Source organism: Choloepus didactylus, chromosome 7 (genome assembly GCF_015220235.1).
Source record: "Choloepus didactylus isolate mChoDid1 chromosome 7, mChoDid1.pri, whole genome shotgun sequence".
Classification (NCBI taxonomy): domain Eukaryota; kingdom Metazoa; phylum Chordata; class Mammalia; order Pilosa; family Megalonychidae; genus Choloepus; species Choloepus didactylus.
The window spans coordinates 98,361,092-98,385,401 of record NC_051313.1 but is presented as its reverse complement, the minus strand read 5'-3'; the positions used below and the strand labels follow the sequence as shown (position 1 = coordinate 98,385,401).

Sequence of the window (24,310 nt, the reverse complement as noted above, 5' to 3'; positions counted from 1 at the left end):
CCTTTGCCAAGACACTTAATAATCAGATTATCAAACATCAAAGATAAAGACAGAATCCTGAAAGCAGCAAGAGAGAAATGATCTATCACATACAAAGGAAGCTTGATAAGACTATGTGTGGATTTCTCAATAGAAACCATGGAGGCAAGAAGGAAGTGGGGTGATATATTTAAGATACTGAAAGAGAAAAACTGCCAACCAAGAATCTATATCCGGCAAAACTATCCTTCAGATATGAGGGAGAGCTTAAAATATTCTCTGACAAACAGACAATGACTGAGTTTGTGAACAACAAACCTGTTCTACAGGAAACACTAAAGGAAGCACTGCAGACAGAAAGAAAAGACAGGAGTGAGAGGTTTGGAAAACAATTTTGGGAGATAGTAGCACAGCAATGTAAGTACACTGAACAAAGATGACTGTGAATATGACTGAAAGAGGAAGGCTGGGACCATGTGGGACACCAGAACAAAAGATAGACAATAAAGACTGGGACTGTGTAACTCAGGGAAACCTAGGGTGCTCAACGATTGTAATAAAAGGTACAAATATGTTTTTACATGAGGTAAAACAAATGAATGCCAACATTGCAACGTGTTAAAAATAGGGTGGAATTGGGGGGAAAATACAATCAGTGCAAACTAGAGGCTAGAATTAACAGAAACATTGTATTATGCTTCCTTTAATGTAACAAAAGCAATACACCAAAGCTAAATGCATATGGGGGGAGTGGGGAATAGGGGAAATGTATGGGACTCCTGGCATTGGTGATGTTGTCTGACTCTTTATTCTACTTTAGGTTAATGCTATCTTTCCTTTTATCATCTTCTAGCTATCAAGTTTTTTTGTTTGTTTTTCTCTCTTTCTCTTGCCTTTTTCTGTTGCCTCTCTGCCTTCTTTGACTCTTCCTCCTTCTTTGTGGAAGAAATGTTCTTATATAGAGAGTGGCGATGGTGCTCAATACATAAATACGTGACTATACGGGGAACCAACGATTGTTTACTTAGGATAGAATGTATAGTGTTTGAACAAAACCATCTTAAAAGAAACGGGTTGATGAAGAAACCTTAAGGGCACTATATTGAGTGAAATAAGACAGACACATAAAGGCAAATATTGCAGTTTCTCACTGATATGAACTAATTATAATATGTAAACTCATAGACATGAAATATAAGTTACCAGGATATAGAATGAGGCTAAAGAATGGGGAGCGGTTGCTTATTATGAGCAGAATGTTCAACTAGGGTGAACTTAAATATTTGGAAATGGACAGGGGTGATGGTAGCATGTAATGAGAATAACTAACAGTGCTAAAAGAATGTGGTGCAAAGGGGAAGCTCAGAGTCACGGATGTCACCAGAAGGAAAGTTGGGGGTTAAAAGATGGGAATGTATAAAACGATGAATCTTGTGGTGGACAATGTCCATGATTAACTATACAAATATTAGAAATCTCTCTCACCAACTAGAACAAATGTATATCACTATAACTAGAGGTTCATAATAGAGAGGCACATAGGGAAAAAATATATACCTATTGCAAACTATATACTACAGTTAGTAGTATTTTAACATTCTTTCATCAACAGTAACAAATGTACTGTATGAAAACTATGAATCAGTAATGGGGGGGCATGGTTAGGGATATGGGAGGATATGAGTTTCCTTTTTTTTGTCTTTGTTTCTTTTCTGGAGTAGTGAAAATGTTCTAAAAATTGAAAAAAAATAATTATGTTGATGGATGCACAGCTGTATGGTGGTGCCATGGGCAACTGATTGTATGCTTTGATCTTTGGATAGTTGTATGGTATCTGAACAATCTCAATAAAAAAAATAGATTGGGGTGATGAATGCACAACTATAGTATGGTACTGTGAACAGTTGATTGTACACCATGGACGATTGTATGGTATGTGAATATATCTCAAGAAAACTGAAATTTTTAAAAAAACTGAATTTAATTTAAAAAATTAAAAAAAGATAGATGGGCTTGAGATAGCCTCAGAGTTCTCTAAATCCCAGGGGGGCACTGGAAGAGCCAAGCAATTCCCAATGCACAGTTCCAAATTCAAAAGACCTTGTGGTATTAATGAAGGGGGCGCAGCAGTTATCTGCTAGGTCTATCACCTGCATACAATATAGGAATGAGGATGTTTTGACAGTCTCCTGAGTGGATAGATATCTGTTGAGGACCCAGTGCCCCTCTTCCTGGTTCCTTAGGACTCCATAAGTTTATGAAACTTAGATGCAATCCTAGAGAAAATATGGCTGTATGTGTTGGGGAAGAAAACTGGAAGTGGCTGAGATTTAGTCTGTACCTCCTGGTGGAATGGGATTGAAAATAGAAATAAAACATAGAAATATAAAGAAAGTCTTGTACACTTGAGTTTGTGAAATGATTCATCACTATCTACACATACAATATAATGTTCTCTATTAGGAGTGGACATAGCTTAGAATCAATTTCAACAATCAGTAAAATATTAATTATCAAAAGAATATAAACTACACAAAAGATGTGTTCTACCTTACAGGAGATAGAGGGAAAAATCATCTTGTTTTGTATTCATAAGTGTGTTCTTCACAATAATTTCTGGGCTCTGATAGACCTCAGACTTTAGAATCCCAGAAAGATGCCCTTGATAGAATTTATTCTCAACAGCAGGATTGGCAATATTTTAAATTTCCTAAAGGCAAAAGTATATTCTGAATACAAGTGTCTAAATTAGCAGTCTAAGTTAAGTATTTCAAGTCAGAATGTCTCAAGTTTATATTCCCTTAGGGAGTGTATCTCCTGAAAGTCAATAAAACTAAATTATAGCTGAAAAGAGATAACATTCTGTGATAATTTGAAGAACATTCAATTATATAAAAGTTCAAATCAAAACTAAAGAACCCTAACTTATATGTAATTTGATTTCAAGTAATTCTACTTAACCAAAAAAAAAGAAAAAAAAAGACCTGTAAATAATTCAAACAAACTTGAAATGAAAATTTCAAACATGGAGACCAGGTTGCTGATATATTTAGACATATGGTCTTAATAGTGTGTGCTCATATGTCTGTATTTTTAAAATACATTATCCACATTTGTACCATATAATGATAAATTCCCAGTCTACTCATTCAAATATTACATATTATTAATTTGAGGTGAGAATATAACAAGTGTCTTTGGCAAATATAACCTAATCAATAAGGTTAATTCATTTTAAAGCAGGTGAGTTATAGCTTTGGCTTCTGTTAAAGCTATAAACTTGTTAGTCTTTGAAAGAATTAGAATTATTTTCAGCATCTGTGACTTAATACCACACATACAGTTATATTCTAGAAGAACTGTTGGATTTAAACAACTGACCCTGTTTGCTTGAAAGTATACTGACTTCCCCAGACAAATGACATCAAACCCAACTATGAGCAATAAGGGTTAATAGGATATCATCTTGCACCAGCTTTTTCTAGCCCTTTCTTTCTTTTCCCAACAACTTCCAAATGTATCTTTTTCTTAAGTCAAGGGAAATCATTAAAAGTAGGCTTAATAGGCTCCAAGGACATTGATCACAGTTCTCTCTACCTATTTGCAGAAAAGGAGGGATTAGAAGCAATTACTGTGTATTTATCTCATTCTAGCCAGAAGTAATTCATCAAAGGCAGAGCTGCCAAGTAGATAATTTCAAAGCTTTTAAATGTGCCTCTGAAGAAAATTACAAAGGATATAATCCATTGTTTAAAGTATATAAGATTAAAAGGAATTAAATATACCAGTAATACTGCATGCCTTTTAAAAGGACATTTATCCTCAGCTTAGGACTCTGGAGCTTTATTTCCAGTTTTGGCATCATGCCCCCATTCTTCTTTGTCTATTGAAGCTGGGTTTTGGTAATGTGGATTATTGCATAATTTCAGAGAAAGAACAAAGATATCCCCCTTCTATAAAAGTCAATCTAGTAACCTAGCACACAGCACACTTTCATGTGGATATTGAATATATATTTCCAGTTTATAGAAAATCCTTCTGTCCTGCTAAGGGCATAAAGGTGGGGTTTGCTTTGCTCCCATAAATATCCTATCCTGGCCTGTGTTGTTGGTCTGACTTGGAAAGGTCTTGGATGAAAGTGCTTCAATCTCCTTGTTCTAGTTTGCTAATACTGCTGAATGCAAAACATCAGAGAAGGATTGACTTTTATAAAAGGGGTTTATTTGGTTACACAGTTACAGTCTTAAGACCATAAAGTGTCCAAGGTAACACATCAGCAATCGGGTACCTTCACTGGAGGATGGCCAGTGGTGTCCGGAAAACCTCTGTTAGCTGGGAAGGCACATGACTGGCATCTGCTCCAAAGTTCTGGTTTCAAAATGGCTTTCTCCCAGGACGTTCCTCTCTAGGCTGCAGTTCCTCAGAAATGTCACTCTTAGTTGCTCTTGGGGTGTTTGTCCTCTCTTAGCTTCTCTGGAGCAAAAGTCTGCTTTGAAAGGCCATCTCCAAAATGTCTCTGTAAGCCGAAGCTCCTCTCTCAGTCCCAGTGTATTCTTCAAAGTGTCCCTCCTGGCTGTAGCAAGCTGGCTCCTTCTGTCTGAGCTTATATATCGCTCCGGTAATCAAGGCCTATGCTGAATGGGCAGGGCCACGCCTCCATGGAAATTACCTCATCAGAGTTATCACCTACAGTCGGGTGGGTCACATCTCCATGGAAACACTCAAAGGATTCCACAAGACTGCATAAAAGAATATGGCTTTTTCTGGGGGACATAATACATTCAAACTGGCACACTCCTCATAGCAGGATTGCTTGGACTAGGGATTGTTTCCACTGTTACTTAGTTGGAAAATGATACTTTGTAAAATAATCAGATGATAGCTTGATACGTAAACAAGTTAATTTACTTAAACTATATTGGAAAAAAATTAAGCAAAATCAATTCTTTAAGAAATTCCAATGACATATATATTAATTCGATGTTTCAAAATTGTCAGACAAACTCAAACAGATATTTGTAAACCAATGTTCGGAGTAGCATTATTCACAATAGCCAAAAGGTGGAAACAACCCAAGTGTCCATAGATAGATGAACAAATGAACAAAATACTGTATAGACATACAATGGAATATTATTCAGTCATAGAAAGAAATGAAGTTCTGATACATGCTACAACATGGATGAGCCTGGGAGATATCATATTGAGTGAAATAAGCCAGATACAAAAGGACAAATATTATATGATCTCACTGATGTGAAATAATTGGAATAAGCAAATTCTTAGAAGCAGAAACTGGAATATAGGATACCAGGGGCAGGGGTAGGGACAGGGAATGGAGCTAATGCTTAAATTGTACAGTGTTTCTATTTGAGGTGATAGAAAAGTTTTGGTAATGGATGGTGGTGTTGGTAGCAGAACATTGTGAATGTAATTAATATCACTGAACTGTATAAATGAAATTGGTTAAAATAGGAAATTTCATGTTGTATATATGTTACCACATAAAATTTTTTTAAATATTTCAGAAATTGTCAATGAATCTTAAAACATGGAACTTTCCAATTAAGTACAATCTGGCCCTTAATCATCTAGTATGTGTTTTCTTTGCATATGTGTATGTGTGTGAAGATGTGTGAGCACACATAAGCAATCCTGTATTGGAAGCTTTATTTCAAGAAAGCTTAGCATAAAAATATTAATCCATAAACCACAGTTTCAGAGGCAATTATTCACACTACTGTATGGCTGTTTTTTTCTTTAACTTTTTATTTTGGAATACATCCAAACTTACAGGACAGTTGCAAAAGTAATTCAAACCCTATACAGAGAACTCCAACATAACCCCACCTCACCAGATACCCTGATCAACCAGTTTTGACATTTGGCCACATTTGCCACATCATTCCTTCTATCTATCTATCTATCTATCTATCTATCTATCTATTTATCTATCTATCTATCTATCCATTTTCTGAACACTTAAAGTTCTGAAAATCATGCCCCTTAAACATTTAATACTGCCATGTACATTTCCTAAAAACAAGAATAATCACTTATGAAATCATCATAAGTGCAGTTATCAAGTTCAAGCAATTTAACATTGATATAAAGCTTACAGTCTATATTCTGATTTTTTCATATGTCACAATAATATCCCTTTAAGCCTTTTCTCCTTCCTTCCTCGATCACAACGGGATTCATATGTTGCATTTAATTGTTATTGTCTCTTTAGTTACTATTTTATTTTATTTTATTTTTATCATGGGAATATGTACACAGTATGAACTTTCCCACTCAACCACTCCCAAGTATACTAATCAATGGGATTAATCACATTCACAATATTGTGGTATCTTTGTCCCCTTCCATCACTGAAACTTTCCCATCTCCCCAAAAAGAAAACCTAAACACATTATGAACTAACTACCCATGCCCCCTGCTTCCCAACCTTACACACCTGAACCCTAATTTCTAGCACTATGAGCTTGCATGTTCTCTGATATTTTCTTTATAGTTACCATGGGGCTTAAATTTACCATCCTAAATCTATAACAATCTCATTTACTTTGAGACCAACTTAATTTCAGTAGTATATACAAGCTACGTTTCTGTGTACCTCCATCCCCACACATTTATGTAGCTCTTGCACAGTGCTGCTTTTGGTTTTGAACTGATTTGGTGAGTTTCTTTAAATCTCCCTGAATATTTTTAAATTGTTCTGTCAAAATGTTTCAGTTCACGCTTACTTTCTCAGTGAACTACACCTGGCAAGGATTAGTCTCAGTTATAGCTATTAATAGGCCCCTCTCCTGTATTATGGCAGTGTGTTATAATTCATTTATTTTTAAAAATTTACAAATCATACAAACATACTTATCCATTAAACCTCAGAAAGATAATTTAATTTTAGTTTGACATATCAATACATTATTACTGATTTTCAGGTTTCTCATCATCCTTGTTTGGTGTAGAAACTAATTTTTTTCTTTAATTCAAGATATGCTTTCAAATAGTTGTAGAGTGAAACTATATCTTCTAATATACTGTATCTTCTGTGCAAAATCTATATGGAAGAGAGCCAGCCTTTGGCTTCCAGGTTACCATATACAATAACCCATATCTAGACTCATTTCTACCAGTAGTCAGAGAAATTAATATCCACTTTCATTTCAGTAGTGTGTGTGTGTGTGTGTGTGTGTGTGTGTGTATAATCTCTCCAGGAAAATGGGAGATGGTATAAGAACTGCTTATCAAAATGTCAGTTCTTTCTTAGCAAAACTCTTTATAATATTATTTGGATCACAGTCTTCCCTGTCTTTTTCCTTACAGATGTATCTTGTGTAGTCATTGCTTTTGTTCAATATAGGGACGAATAATGTGTCTGTCTGCAAGTCACATATCAACATTGATAAAATGTCCACACAGGAGAAATGGAGATATAGCAAAACTGAGCTGGAACTGAGGGCAGAGACAACAGAAAAGCTAAACTATGAGGCCTGTTCAAACCAATTCACCTGTTGATAGATAGAGACTGGGGGAGAGGGGAGAGCTGTGCAGAGAGACCCACAGTGACTGAAAGAAGGAGCAGGAGCTGAGGGAGGGAAATCAGGTGGAAAGAGACCGGCTCAGACAGACTCAGATGTGGAAAGAGAAGGACAGACATGTTATTAAGGGAAAACGAGAACAGAAAGCATGGTGAACTAAGGGTCTGGGGAAAGACATGCCCAGCCCTGGGCCCTTCTCATTGCAAAAGGCAAAATATTTTCTTGGGGTACCATCCACTTCAAACTTCTTGGGCATAACAAGGCCTTTCCATGCATCAGAACTAGGGCCTAGAAGCATGTTTTGGTGCCACGTGGGGGTCTGATGGCCTGGAGAAGGCTGGGGGCTCAGAACATGAGCAGTCCAAGAGACCACATATTAGACTCCAAGAAGGGAAGGCATGGGGCTGTGAAATGCTCACCTTCACCAGAGGGAAGCCGGCCAGAAGGCTGGCATCAAACTCTTCCACGCAGTTGGTAGAAGTTCAACCAACTGGATGTCAGCCCTGCTCAGCTTGTTGCCAACCAGCTAGTCTTGTCCGTGGCTCTTTAACACCTGGTGATTGAGGGGATCAGATCATGAGCACATACACGGGTTCCAGCTCCATCCAAAGCTCCCGCCTCTGCTGCTTCACTGGAGAGTTGCAGAGCTTCAGCACCTGCTGCACTGTATTTCTGTCTGTACTAGCCCCTAAATGTGTGCAACCCTGAAATTTCAGGCCCTGACTCTCCACTCTTCTTTCCCTTTCCCCTCTCCTCTCTCCCTTGGACAGGGTCTCCATCTTCATGACATCATTCTTCACCCCTGAGCAGACTATTTCAGAGTCTACCTTTTCTATTTGTCTGCTCTCCTCATTTCCTGCTCCGAAATAAACCTGTGTCAACTTGAATTCATCAACTTCCTTGCAAAATTGGCTTTGACTCAAAACTCACCTGTGTCTGTCAATAACATTTGATTACATTATAATCTGCAGGCTGAAGTGTTTAAGGGGGAAGTGTACTGATGTCTACAAATTACTTTGAAATCATCTGTAAATAATATTTTTGATGGACAAAGAGAGAGAAAGATACATGATAGAGCAAACAAGTTAAAAAGTTAATTTTGTAATCTAAGTGGTGAGTGTGTATATATATATATATATACACATTGTACATTTCCTAAAATTTCTCTGTATATTTGAAATTTTTCATAATAAAATCTTTGAAAATATGTGGTTTATTTAACACAATGCAGCATTATGGACATCATAAAGAATAAAGAGAAAAACACACATGACAACAACACCTAAAGATAAACTTCTATTAAATATTTGGCAATAATCATTTCAGACCATATATACAGATAAAAGTTTTTATAGCTATTTTATACAATAACAGTAAAAACTACCATCCTATTTTTAAATCATATTTTTATTGTAGACTATAAAATATATACATAGAAGTGATAACTTTCCAAGTGCAATTTAACAAGTCATTAGAGAGCAAATTTCAAAGAATGTTATGAGTTACAGTTCCACAGTTTCAGTTATTTCCTTATTGTGAAATATAACATATAATATCTTTCGAAGTATGATTTAGCAAGTAGTTATACAGGAAATTTCCAAAAATGTTATGAGTTACAGCATTGTAGTTTCAGTTATATGTTTTTCTTGTATGTTTTTGAATTTCAAATTATAGCTGTACTTAATGTGTAATGGCCATATATCTTGAGATCATGTGAGTGTGCCATATTCTGTTAGTACCACAAGAGAAAAGAGAGTGTATTTCCCTGCTTACTACTAAATGCATAGCTCCATGAATAAGGCCAGGCACACAATTGATGAATTAACATTTGTTGAATAAATAAAAGAATGATTCAATGTTTTTTTAGATATGCCTTTTTAGGTATTAATCCTTTTATTTATATTTTAAGCCTCAAGAATCTCAAAATCATATTTTGGTTCATGTTTTTATGTTTAGCATGATTTCAGGTGGGCTTCAGCTTGACATGTTCTTCTTTTACCTTCAAAGAAAGAATAACTAAGATACGTACTATATACATAATGATAAAACTTTATTTCCATAGTTTCGCATGAGTTCCCTCAAAAATTTGTGTGATGCCCCAGATCCCATAGATTCTTTTTATCTTAACATCTCTTGCATCTGTCTCTTCCTCTCCACCCCCTTACCACTATTCCTATGTAGACACTTCTGATCCAAATCCCAAAGTACTACAATATTATCTTGATGAACAGCTTATCTCTGGTTTCTCTACACATGGTGTCAGAATATTTTCTGACATATTGCTTTCATCATTTTCCTTTTTGGATCAAAAACCCTTGGTGTCCTGCAAGATCCAGTCCAATTTCTAGTGATATCAGGATGCTATGTTAGTATTAAGGAAGGCTCATTGGAATTGAAGGTCAGTGCCTAAGGAACATCCAGTCCCTGTTTTTCTACTGCCCTCCAAAGTCTTAGTGCCCCTAAACACTGAACTGCTTCCAAATACCTTTTCAAAGACAAGAAAATAATGGCTTGTTATTCTCTCTTTGACCAGGGCCATCTCCTCATCTTTTTACTCAGGTAGATACACATACAAAGGAAAGATCATGTTCCAGTTTGCTAGTTCTGCCATTAAGCAAAATACCAGAAATGGATTGGCTTTTATAAAGGGGTTTATTTGGTTGCAAAGTTACAGTCTTAAGGCCATAAAGTGTCCAATGTAAGGGGGTACCTTCACTGGAGGATGGCCAATGGCATCCAGAAAACCTCTGTTAGCTGGGAAGGCATGTGGCTGGCGTCTGCTCCAGAGTTCTGGTTTCAAAATGGCTTTCTCCCAGGACGTTCCTCTCTAAGCTGCAGCTCCTCAAAAATGTCACTCTTAGTTGCTCTTGGGGCATTTGTCCTCTCTTAGCTTCTCTGGAGCAAAAGTCTGCTTTCAAAGGCCATCTTCAAAATGTCTCCGTAAGCTGCAGCTCCTTTCTCATCTCCTGTGCATTCTTCAAAGTGCCCTCTTGGCTGTAGCAAGCTCACCACTTCTGTCTGACCTTATATAGTGCTCTAGTAAACTAATCAAGAAACAAGCTGAATGGGCAGGACCACACCTCCATGGGAACTATCTAATCAAGAGTTATTACTTACAGTTGGGTGGGTCACATCTCCATGGAAATACTCAATCAAAGAATTACAATCTAATCAACACTAATACATCTGCCCACACAAGATTGCATCAAAGATAATGGCATTTTGGGGGACATAATACATCCAAACCAGCAGAGATCATTTCACTCAAATCTATCATACCTTCTATACACATATCAATGCTGAAAGACAAAAATGACCAAAACTGTCAAATGCCACATGCCTTGGATTTCTTTTTTTATTAGAGAAGTTGTGGGTTTACAGAAGAATCATGCATAAAATACAGGATTCCTTTATACCAAGCTATTATTAACACCTTGCATTAGTGTGGAACATTTGTTACAGTTGATGACAACAATTTTTTAATTGTGCTATTAACTATAGTCCATGGTTTAACTTGGGGTTAACTGTTTGTTTTGTGCAGTTCCATGGATTTTTTTAAAAAAAATTTGTTCTATTGCCATATATACAACCCAACATTTTTTCTATTAACCACATTCAGATATACATATTTCATGCTGTTAACTATATTCACATGTTGTGCTACCATCACCACCATCCACTATCAAAACATTTCCATCATTCCAAACAGTAACCCTGTATACTTTAAGCCAAATTTTGTATTCCCTATCCCTACCCTGTCCCCTGGTATCTTATATTCTAGATTGTGACGCTATGAGTATGCTTATTCTAATTATTTCGAATGAGTAAGATCATACAATATTTGTTCTCTTGTATTTGGCTTATTTCACTCAATAGGATATCTTCAAAGTTCATCCATGTTGTCACATGTATCAGTACTTCATTATTTTTTATGGCTGAATAATATTGTGTGGTATGTATATACCACATTTTATTTATCCATTAATAAGTTGATGGACACTTGGGTTGCCTCCATCTTTTGTCAATTGTGAATAATGCTGCTATGAACATTGGCAGGAAAATATCCGTTTGAGTCCCTGTTTTCAATTCTTTCAGATATACACCTAGTAATAGGATTGGCAAATCATATGGTAGTTCTATACTTAGCTTTCTGAGGAACTGCCAAACTGTCTCCCACAGCTGCTGCACCATTTTACATTGCCATCGGTGTTCCTATTTGTGCTGGTTTGAATGTATTATATCCCCCAAATGTCATTATCTTTGATGTAATCTTGTGTGGGCAGACTTATTGGTGTTGATCAGATTGTAATGCTTCAAGTGTTTCCATGGAGATGTACCCCACCCAACTGTAGGTGATAACTCTGATAATTTCCATGGAGGTGTGGCCCCACCCATTCAGGATGGGCCTTGATCAGTGGAGCCATATAAATGGGCTGACAAACAGAAGGAACTCAGTGCAGCTGTGAGTGACATTTTGAAGAGGAGCTACAGCCAAGAGGGACACTTTGAAGAAAGCACAGGAGCTGCAGATGAGAGACAGTTTGAAGACGGCCATTGAAAGCAGACTCATGCTCTGGAGAAGGTGAGAGAGGACAAATATCCCAAGTACAACTAAGAGTGACATTTTTGAGGAACTGCAGCTGAGAGAGGAACATCCTGGGAGAAAGCCACTTTGAACCCAGAAATTTGGAGCAGATGCCAGCCATGTGCCTTCCCAGCTAAAAGAGGTTTTCCGGACACCATTGGCCATCCTCCAGTGAAGGTACCCGATTATTGGTGACTTACCTTGGACACTTTATGGCCTTAAGAATGTAACTTTGTAACCAAATAAACCCCCTTTATAAAAGCCAATCCATTTCTGGTGTTTTGCATTCCGGCAGCATTAGCAAACTAGAATACTATTTTTCCACATTCTCTCCAACACCTGTAACTTTCCATTTTTTAAATAGTAGCCATTCTAATGTGTGTAATAATATCTCATTGCGGTTTTGCATTTCCCTGATGGCTAATGATGCAGAGAATCTTTTCATGTGCTTTCTGGACATTCATATATCTTCTTTGGTAAGATGTCTATTCAAGTCATTTGACATTTTTTAATTGGGTCGCTTGCTTTTTTGTTGTTAAGTTGAAGGATTTCTTTATATATTCTGGGTATTAAACCTTTATCACATATGTAGTTTCCCAATATTTTCACCCACTATGTAGGTTGTCATTCTACCTTCATGATAAAGTCCTTTAAGGCACAAAAGTTTTTAATTTTGATGAGGTCCTTTTTATCCATTTTTTTTCTTTTATTGCTTCTGCTTTGGGTGTAAAGTTTAAGAAATTATTGTCTAATGCAAGAATCTTGAAGATGCTTCCCTATGCCTTCTTCTAAGAGTTTGATAGTTCTGGCTCTTATATTTAGGTATTTGGTCCATTTTGAGTTGATTTTTGTATATGGAGATCCAGTTTTCCCAGCACCATTTGTTGAAACGACTATTCTTTCCCAATTAAGTGGTCTTTGTTCCTTTGTCAAAAATTAATTGGGCATCTCAGAGTTAGAGTTCAATAGGTATGAATGTCAACATTACCCCATACAGCAAATGTTAAAAAAGCTGAAAAAAAGATTAGACTTCAATTTGAGATATGAGCAAAATGGCTTTGGTTAGGACTAAGGAAAAAAAAACAATTGGCCATAAATGTGTGAATTGATTTCTGAGCTCTCAATTCAATTCCGCTGGTCTATATGCCTGTCTTTGTACCAGTATCATGCTGTTTTGATTACTGTGGCTTTGTAGTAAGTTTTAAGATAGGAAAGTGTGAGTCCTCTAATTTCATTTTTCTTTTTCAAGATGGCTTTGTGTATTCAGGGCCCCTTAACCTTCCATATAAATTTTATGATTGGTTTTTCCATTTTTGCAAAGAAAATTGTTGGAATTTTGATTAGGATTGTGTTGAATCCATAAAACACTTTGAGTAGTGTTCGGGTTTGCTAATGCTGCCAGAATGCAAAATACCAGAAATGGAATGGCTTTTATCAAAGGGTGTTTACTTGGTTACACAGTCACAGTCTTTAAGGCCATAAAGTGTCCAAGGTAACGCATCAACAATTGGGTACTTTCACTGGAGGATGACCAATGGCATCCAGAAAACCTCTGTTAGCTAGGAAGGCATGACTGGCGTCTGCTTGCTCCCAGGTTGCATTTCAAAATGGTGTTCTCCAGAATGTCTGCATCAGCTTCCAATGGCTGTCTTCACAATGTCTGTCTTAGCTACAGCTAGCTGTGAGCTCCTTCTATCTGAGCTTTTATAAAGCTCCAGTGAACCAATCAAAGCCCACTCTAAATGGATGGGGCCACATGTCCATGGAAACCATCCAACCAGAGTTCTCACCCACAGTTGGGTGGGGCGCATCTCCATGGAAACAACCCAATCCAAATGTTCCAACCTAATCAATACCAATATGTCTGTCCCTACAAGACTGTACCAAAGAACATGACTTTTTCTGGGGGACACAATACATACAAATCGGCACAGGTAGTGTTCTGGTTTGCTAATGCTGCCTTATGCAAAATACTAGATATGGATTGGCTTTTATAAAGGGGAGTTATTAAATTACAAATTTACAGTTCTAAGGCCATAAAAGTGTCCAAACTAAGGCATCAACAAGAAGATACCATCACTGAAGGATGGCCGACGGCATCTGGAAAACCTCTGTTAGCTGGGAAGGCAAATGGCTGGCATCTGCTGACCTCAGATTGTGTTTCAGCTGCTTTTTCAGCTCCTGTGTGTTCTTGGTTCCGTCTTCCGGGATGTTTCTCTCTAAGCACCTGGGGTTTCTGTCTTGGCATATCCTGGGGCAAACTCTGAGCTTCATCTCTTAGCTTAGCATCTCCAAATGTCCTTCTGTCTGCATCTCCAAACGTCTTCAAGTGTCAGCTTTCAAACATCTGGGTCTCCTGGCTCTTTTTAAAGGACTCCAGTAAACTAATCAAGACCCATGCTGAATGGGTGGGGCCACACCTCCATGGAAATAATCTAAGCAAAATTATCACCTACAGTTGGGTGAGTCATATCTCCATGGAAACAACCTAATCCAAATATCCCACAAGATTGGATTAAAAGATCATGGCTTTTTTGGGGGGAAATCTTAAGGATACTTAGTTTTCCAATCCACAAACACAGAATGTCCTTCCATTTATTTAGGTCTTCTCTGATTTCTTTTAGCTATGTTTTGTAGTTTTCTGTGTACAAGTCCTTTACATTCTTGGTTAGATTTATTCCTAGATATTTGATTCATTTAGTTGTGATTGTAAATGGAATTTTTTTCTTAATTTCTTCTTCTGCATGTTCATGGCTTCTGTATAGAAACACTACTGATTTTGGGGGTGTTGATCTTGTTCCCACCGCCGTGCTGAATTTGTTAGCTCTAGGAGTTTTGTTGTGGATTTTTCATGATTTTCTATATATATGATCATGTGATCTGCAAATAGGGAAAACTTACTTCCTCATTTCCAATTTGGATGTCTTTTCTGCTACAATTTTTCCTTGTATTCTTACATTTAAACCTTATAAAAGCCATTAAAATAGATGTATATGCAAAGTTTTTGTTATACACATGACCAAATTTGGTACAAAGAACATGAGCAACCTGACCAGGGTCACAGCCAAGATAGAAACTGGTACAGTCACTGCAAGTTAACCCTGATTCCATACTTAGCATTTATCATCTCTGTTGTGGTTTGTTTGTGCACAGGTATGCCAGTTTGGATGTATTATGTCCCCCAAAATACCATGTTCTTTGATGCAGTCTTGTGAGGGCAGACGTATTTAGTCTTGATTAGGTTGGAACCTTTGGATTGTGCTGTTTCCATGGAGATGTGACCCACCTAACTGTAGGTGATAACTCTGATTAGATAATTTCCATGGAGGTGTGGCCCACTCATTCAATGTGGGTCTTAATTAAATCGCTAGAGCCCTATAAGAGCTCAGACAGAAGGCGCTTACTGCTGCAGACATTTTGGAGATGGCCATTGAAAGCAGACTTTTGCTGAAGCTAATAGAGGACAAATGCCCCAAGAGCAACATTTTGAAGAATGCACAGGAGCTGAGAGAGGAACTGGAACACAACCTGGGATCAGCAGATGCCAGCCACATGCCTTCCCAGCTAACAGAGGTTTTCTGGGTGCTAGAAGTGTTCTTCAGTGAAGGTTTACGCATGTTGATTCCTTAATTTGGACATTTTCCTAACCCCCCTTTATAAAAGCCAACCCATTTCTGGTATTTTGCATAACAGCAGCATTAGCAAACTGGAACAACAGGCTTAGTGTGATTCATGCACACTAAGGGCTCGGTTAGGCCCTTGCTCAGCCATCTCAGCCATGTCCTTCACCTTCTCTCATCCAGTTACACCACCCAGGCCCCCTTGTAGGCCCAATGTTAGCAGTTCTTCCAATTATTTCACATAGAACATGGTTCTAAAATACATGGTTCCTTTCTATGCATTGCTGCCCAATTCTGGACAGAGTTGCATGCCTCAGTATCCCACTAAAAATATTTTCTAAATAGGTGCAATTCTGTATACAGTTCCAACCAATGCATTTTCCAGAGAACACTGTTTTCTTTTGCTCCAAACTGGACTTCATGCAACAATTTTTTAAATAACAGCTTATTGAAATATGACTCACATACCATAAATTTCAACCTTTTAAAGAACACAATTCAGTGTTTGTTAGTATATTCTCAGAGTTCTGCAAACATCCCTACTCTCTAATTCCAGAACATTTTCATCACCCCAAAAGTAAATGGCATCCCCTTGGCAGTCAGAAACTCCCCATTCCTCCATCCTTCCAGCCACTGGCGAACACTAATCTATCTTCTATCTCTGTGGATTTGCTTTTGGAATTTTGAATAAGTCCAGCTGCTTCAGGCCTGTTTCAGGATGCCCGCATTAACTGTGGGCACCAGAGGAGCTGTGGAGCTGATTCCTCTGCTCTATCTTACCTAGTTGACCAGTTCATATAACTTAAGTTCCTGGTCATCATTCTTGTAATTTCTAGTATGTGAGAATCAGATCATTTGGATCCTTCCCTCCCCCAAACTTCTCCACTAGACACTGAGATACCTTGTCTCTTGCCCCTAGCTGTTGACTGGGTCGGTTTCCTAAAGGCCGGCACACCTGGTACCATGATATCACTATCTTCCCAGCCTCCTGTTTCATAGGTGTTTGGAAACCTCAGTCACTGTGCTCTACCCATGGACCCATGGACTGCATCCTCATATATAATCACACCATCTGAATCCACCCCAAGTTTACAATTCTCCATTCCCCAGAGGACTCAGTTGTACTGGACCTCAGTCTATGGCCCAAGGCCCAGCCGCCTGCCATGGCCCCACTCAGTCTTAGTGCTTCCGTTTCTACTGGCCTCTTTGGCTACAATCCCAGTGCGTCTGGCTCCCTCAAGGAAAGATCCAAATTGTCCCCGTGTTATTTGTTGATGTAAGAAATGAAAATATACCGCACAGGGCTTTCTCCTTTGTGTCGTTGCCATAGAGGTTGTATTTGGAGGACGTGTAGTTGAGGATGGCTCTGGTCTGCACCAGATTCATCCCATCAATTTCAACCATTGGGACTTGCCGGAACATCAAACTCCCACCTTTGGAAAGAAAGAAAAGAAAAAAAGAGAGTGAAAAGTTTAATGGGTCACACTCTCAGTATGAAGAAAATGTTTGTGGAAATGACTGAAGATACAGAAAGAAACAAAAAATTATAACCTGTCAACTCTTCAACCCATAATAGCATTTTGTTCCTACCTTCCTTGTAGTCCTTCTTGTTCTTATAAATCTCCCTTTCATTTTTAACCTATTGTTTCATTTATCTTTTTATTCCCTTCCTAGGTCATGGTAGTTCGTTTGTATGTTACAGTTTCAGTTTGACTTCATGAATATTGTAGGAAAAAGTTGGAAGAGGCTTTATCAGGTTTGCCAGCCAAGTGCCATTTTAAATAGGAAGGTCCTACAGTAAGTCTCATGGTGTTCATGGCATTTAAGTCCAATTCTGAGAGTGAACTCTATGTAAGGGCCCTCCTTCCATGCTCCCCATATCACACCGCAGGTTGTATGTGCAGAGTGGGCCTGTGTTCCTGACCCCACTCCTGCCAGCCTTGCTTTGTTATCTCCCTCCTCACCCTCTCAGCTGCTCACAGCTAACTCAACTGTGGTGTCATAGCTTGCTTAAACAAATCTGCAATATTGCTAGGATATTGCCTTGTCATAATCTGTAAGGAAAAAGAACTCAGGGTAACTGAAGATGTCTGTATCTTCTGCTGGGGAGGGCAATGTGGGATCCAGAACTATTTGCAGCTCATTCAAGGTGCAGAAAAGCATGAGAAAGTGACAAGATGACATTCACGAGACACTGGGGAATGGTTCCATAGGATCTACTCCCAGAATTCTAGCCCTTCCTAGCTCTGAGAGAGTTGCCAGACCTGCTCAGGGAGCCCCACCCCTTCATTTTAACCACTTTTCTCCCTCTCCTCCAACTCCAACTACCACCATACAAACAACAAACACTTGGGCATTGCCTGATGTAGAACCTCCACCCTTGACTTCTACTAGATACCCTCTTAAGGGGCCTTAGAAAATGAGTCTTACCATTTTTTAACTTTCCCAAGTCTTCGGTAGTTTCTACGAATTTTTCTTCAAATTGTAAAGCAGAAACAGAAAAGAGTTCTTGTCCATTCTAACCATATGATAGGACTTTCACACTTGAAATGCCCTATTGCTACCTGACATGGGGAAGGTAAGATTTCTGCACTCAGTAAGGTATGCAGAGGTGTGTGGTCATGGACATGATTTGTTGTCATTGCCTTATCTAATGATAAAAGTTTTATCAATAGATAAGAGAAAAAGCAAAAGTTGCAGCAGCTTCTGCTCCTTGTAGGTTCATTTCACCTCCACCCTGCCCTGACCCAGGTGGAAGGTTAAGTTTTGATTTAGGAGGGGCGTGCCATTGAAGGAGAGGACTTTGGAAGTTTTTGTAATTACAGAGCTTTTATATCTCAGGAAAAGCCTCTCCCTAAAAGTCGTATCAGGATAGGATATCGCCTGGCCCCTAGAATGGGTGCGCTGTGGGCCGAGGACCATCAAAGATCTTGCAACTGAGCAGCCTCTGTCATAATTTATATCACCCCATTCCACAGGGACCCTGCCAAAGGCAGAATTTAAGTCGTACAGCTTATAATTTCCTCTCCTGGAAAATATGGGACACACTAGAGAAAAATTCTCCTTTTAGGGAGGGGAATTAGAGTATCTGGCTTAGTTTTATTTATTTTATTTTATTTAAAAAAAAAAAAATTTGGCGTCTGATTTGACTTCCTGGATTTGAATCTCAGTTCTCTCACTTACGCCTTTGTGACCTTGGATACATTACTGAACCATACTGTGCTGCACTATTCTCATCTATGAATGGCTGTAATCATGGTACCTGTGCTTTCGTTTGGGAGGATTAAATGCCTAAGGCATGCAGAGCATTAGAGCAGTACCAGGTGCACATTGTGTTAAAAAAAAATGTAAGCTGTCTTTAGAGTTTTGACAGGTAGCTGCTACTTCATCATGTAGCTGCACCATCCATTTTTTTTCAATATTGGTAAAAATTTCCAGCCTTTGCAAAATTGTTTTTGGTCTATATCCAGAATAGGAAAGCTTGGTGTAAATTTCACATTCTCCTGAAACAATTTCTTTTGGTTAGAACGGCAGTCGTACAAGGCTGTCTCTGGCTGACCAGAGCTCTGAGTAGTAACAGATTTTAATGCATATATAAAAATTATTTTTACTTAATTTTGCAGTTAACAGGCAGAATCTATGAAACTCAAACTCCAAGGAAAAAGTTGTCAAGAAAATGGATTTGATATTGATGCAAGTGCCTCCAATCTTGGCTCTGCCTCATAATAGCTGTGTGATATGGACGAGGTCCAATTTACTTAATTTTGCAGTTAACAGGCAGAATCTATGAAACTCAAACTCCAAGGAAAAAGTTGTCAAGAAAATGGATTTGATATTGATGCAAGTGCCTCCAATCTTGGCTCTGCCTCATAATAGCTGTGTGATATGGACGAGGTCCAACATCTCCAAGGTTTACTTTCCTCATCTGTAAAACGGGAGTAGAACATCCTCACACAGGATACTGCAGGGTGTTTCAACTGCAGAGCACAAGACCTGGGCCGTAATAAAACAGGTACCAAGCAGTAGTGGTGGCTGGAGTGACTTTCATAATGACTGATAGTTTCAAATGGGTTTCTGATGGTGAGAAGGTTGGGAATTTGGGGGGATGTGACTTGCTCGGTGGCACAGAGTTTGCGTGGATCTACAGATTGTGAGAGGTGTGTGCAAGCAGTTTATCAAGACTGCAGTTGAAGACATACATGAGGGATGGAGGGTGGTCATTGCGTGGGGGTGGTCGAAGGTGGGATGGGGTGAGGAGTGTGATGTTGATTGTGAGGAGGAGGAGGAGATGGGGAATGTGATGGTCAGCCTTTGGGCACCGAGAACTCAGAACTCCTGGGTTGCAGGCATCCGTGTCCCCTCCTCACCCTCTTATGCTGATCTCATCCTGCCCAGAGGCTCTGCGCACACACCCTCTCTGAACTGCAAACCTGAAATCTGGACTTTGGTAAAACAGGTTATTCACGTACACAGAGAAAACAACCTGGAATGGCACCAATTGGACTTTTCTTTTGCTTGTTTCTTGATAACATTGAAAAGGGATTAGGCTAATGACCCAAACAGTTGTGAAATCAAGGGCAATGTTTAATCCCAGGGCTCAGGCGAACACATTGTTGGAGGCTAAAGGAGCACACTGGAAGCTTCCTTCCTAGAAGTCCCCTTCACCTCAACCAGAAATCCTCCTTCTCTGCTCCTGCCTGAAGGACAGAGGGACAGTATCTCCTGAATGTCTTGCTCCCCAGGAAACCCCTCCCAAAGTTGCTGGGGCCCCTGATCTGACTGAGAAGTGTGCTTCTCAGTGACACCTCTTGGGGGCAGCACACAGCAGAGTCACACGGAAACCCCCCAGCATTTCTTGTTACAACACTAGGAAGTGTGGCATTTTAATGCTGTGCTACCTTGCAGCCCTGCTTTGGTGTTTGCCTAGATGGTCCCCCTCCTTCTTTTAATCACTTATTTGCTTGTCTGAATCTTCACTACAGTGCAAACTGCCTGAGGGTAGGATCCATGTGTGTCTTGTTCATCTCTGTATACACGGGACTTAGCACCCAACCTGGAATTTAATAGGTGCTTAACAAAATAATTGCTGAATGAATGCATTAAAACTTAACAGGCAGATTGTTATTCTCCTCTGCCCTGCAGTTATTTATACTTTAATTTTAATTACATTTATTTTCTTATGTAACATTTTCATCCTTTCATTGTTAAACTTTTTGGCATGTATCAAAATATACAGAAGAATATCATTGTCCTCCTTGTATCCCTCACCCAGCTTCAATAATTATCAACTCAAGCCCATCTTGTTTCATTTATGCTCCCATCTACTCTTTCCTCTCGTAATAATTTAAAACAAATACTATGATATCATTTTATCCTTAAAATCTTCAATATGCATCTCTAAAACAAAAACTATTTTAAAAATAACCAAAATACATCACAACAAAAATATTAACAAAAATTCTTTACTGTCATAAAATATTCAATCAGTGTTCAAGTTATTAGCTGTTATAAATGTCACAAATTACTTTTTGCAGTGTATTTGTTAAAATCCAAACCCACATAAGGCCTATACATTACTTGTTGATGTTTCTTACATTATTTTGAGGTGTTGCATTCATTTTAATGGGGCAGTAATTTTTATTTCCATTTTGTCAAACCTCTCAAACTCTTTCTTAATAACTGATGATATTATTTTAAAGGCAAAACTATTGACAGGCAATCTCATATGGAAGTCTTCTGGCTTATGTGAGAAAAGTTCTTTGATACAGGATTTTAGATCCACCTTAAGATGGTCTAACTCAGCACCTGCCCCCACTCGAGCTGCAGCCAGGATCCACTGGACGGACTCCATGCTGCCTCGTGTATTGAAGTAGTGAAGCATGGGCTTCTCTGTCATGACAGTAGATTTCCTGGTTTTCTGGAAACCCGAACGATTGAAGGAATGAGTGAATGAGACCACAGAAGCAAAAATGTACTTTTTTTTTTTTTTATGTTGAGCAGGACTAACAATACAGAAGGTGGAGTATCTGGCTTCTCCATGCAGGGTCAGAGGTGTCCCAGGAAGGTCTTCCTTGGCCTAAACTCTCGCGCATCAGTGGCCACCAACGTGAGGTTGCACCAAACCTGTCTCATCTATCCATTGGTGAAAACGTGACTATTCTTGGGAGGCCAATAGGTGAGAGTCTGAGGTGGGGATGCATGTGTGGTTGTTAGTGGAGGGGAAGGGATTAGAGAACTAATCCTAATGTTCCTGGCCCAGTGCTTTCGATACATTATATCTTTAATACCATAACCAGCCTCATGAATCAGTTACTATTATCCCCATTTTTCTGATAATGGAAATGAGGCTCAGAGAAGTAAAATGGCATGTCCACGGCCACATACCATTCAGTGACAGACATGGAAATTCACCTGTAGGACTACAGAGGTTTGGCCTGGATCCCACACAGGTGAAGGCCCTTGTACCCAGAGAACTTCACTGACAGAGAAAAAGAGAAGGGAGCAAACCCACTTGCTAGCTTTTTGGCTGTTATGTTGCATTTGGTCAAAAGTAGAAATCAGGGCTCAGACTTGCTCAAAATATCCAAATTCCTCCCATAGACTGAGGAAGACAATTCCTTGTTTCTTTTAGAATTCTATATTTGACCTTACACAGGGTACATCATATTTTAAATCTATAAAAAGGAATGTTACTGCATTAATTTTATGGTATATGGAAAAGAACTAACAATTGTTCAATGTCTGCCACACTGGACATTCTCACAAATTTATCCTCATTTAACCATGCAAAAATCGCCTTGGGTGGATTCAGTTATTACCCTCATTTTATAGTTGGTGATACCGAAGTTTCTAGAGTAATTTGCCCAAAGCAGGTAGTGGACCTGGGATTCAAGCCCACTTCTATTCAAAACCGGCATCTAGGCTTTAAATTCTACATTAGTGGTTTTAAAAATAATACATGGTGACCTTTTAGTGGATTGTGAAATCCACTAATTTTTAAAAATAGAATAGAAAATAAAGAGTGCATACATAGAGAAAAGTTAAGTAGGAAATCTTAGTTTCAGGAATATATATGTTGCACCTATGAATATTGATAGCTGGATAGTTGGAAAGATGCTCAATATAATCCTTTAACTGGAAAATGCTTAGTATAGTCTTTGGTAGCTAGAAAATGTTTATTATAATCTCGTCACTCAAGCAGCTTTGATTTATTTAAAGTCTAAAGCCCTTGCTGGAATAGCTTGCCTTTGACCTAATCTCAAAAGTTTACCCTCTGCTCCTAGTTACATTAACCAGACCTTCTCAGCTTTACTTGCAGGAATGAGATAACATCCTACAGCAGGATGGAACAGTGCCAGAAACACCATGTGGCTCAGTAAATCAGCACCTTCCTGACTTGAAGGACAAAGATCTGAGATGCCTAGATGGTCAGCAAAGAGAGGAAGACCAGGTCTCTGCACAGAGGAGCTTTACATCAGTGTTAAAACCCACACTGTGGTTAAGGACACAGCTGATAGATGACCAGAGCTGGGAAAAAAGGATGCTTGACCCATAGGATAACAGGACGCACTGAGCAAACAAGAATGAAGCAGGCAGCCATAACTCAATTTTAATGAATCCTGTGACTATTACTCAGTTTTTCTATAATTATTTTCCATTTTTCTCTTGACCCTTGCCCTTTCTTTGTCTGCTTGGGTTATAAAAGCACAAGTCCCCTTTCTCATTTCAAACTGGTCTTGGAAAGATTTCCTCGACTTCCTGGTGTGTGCACTCGCAATAAGACACCTTCTCACCAAGAGACTTGTTTCTCTGTTATTGTAGCATCAGGCAGGCCCAACCATAGAAAGCCATATATATATATTTTTTTTATGGTGTCAATATATGCACATATGCATGCTCACTTAGTGATTATAATTGGTAAGAGGTACATTGATTTGTCCAGCAAGGAAGCTCAGGAGCCCCTGCTCTATCCCAGGCCACTTGGGAAGTGGGGGCATAGGAGTGAGGCAGAGCGAGCAACTCAGTGACTTCAGCTTGGGATTTACATTTTATCATGGGTGTGAATAGAAACACACAGATTCATTAAAAGCAGGAGTCCTATGGCCAGGAATTAGGGAGGATCAGTCACTTTTTTCTTTCCAAATCCCCAGCTCCATTTTGAAAATATTAAGATTATTCTTGAAAAGTGTATGGAGTTTGGGACAAAATATATTTCTCTTACTCGGTGGATATATCTCTGGAAAAGTATGCATAATGAATTTTAGCCAGGAAAATGTTTTAAATATCTACATTTTAAAATGTGCAACTCAGTATACTAATCTTTTAGAAAATAATGAATCTTTTCAAAATATACTTAATCCACTCATCTGTCTTGGAATTGGGGATTTTGTATATCATGCTTTCTTTTCATGGGAGTTATAGATTCTAAGATTCAGCAGAATGAAAAATTAAACAAAGGCTGTACTAAATTGGTAAGAACATTTAGTTGTTATGGACCAGAGTTCACAGAGCTAAGTGATAAAAATCCTCAAACTACGTTTACTTAGCCTTGTTTAGAATCACATTACAAGAGGCAATGA

General features: G+C 38.6%; 1 protein-coding gene across 1 annotated transcript in view; it reads right to left on the bottom strand.

Moving 5' to 3' along the window:
* LOC119540663 (glutathione S-transferase A5-like) overlaps window positions 1-21,627 on the bottom strand; it is a 50,703-nt gene extending 29,076 nt beyond the window's left edge. The window contains 5 exon segments of the mRNA XM_037844670.1: window positions 10,012-10,130; window positions 10,806-10,825; window positions 17,032-17,164; window positions 18,162-18,215; window positions 21,543-21,627. Of these exon segments, the coding sequence (XP_037700598.1) occupies window positions 10,012-10,130; window positions 10,806-10,825; window positions 17,032-17,164; window positions 18,162-18,215; window positions 21,543-21,627 (411 nt within the window).
* Between the last annotated feature and the right edge of the window lie 2,683 nt (window positions 21,628-24,310).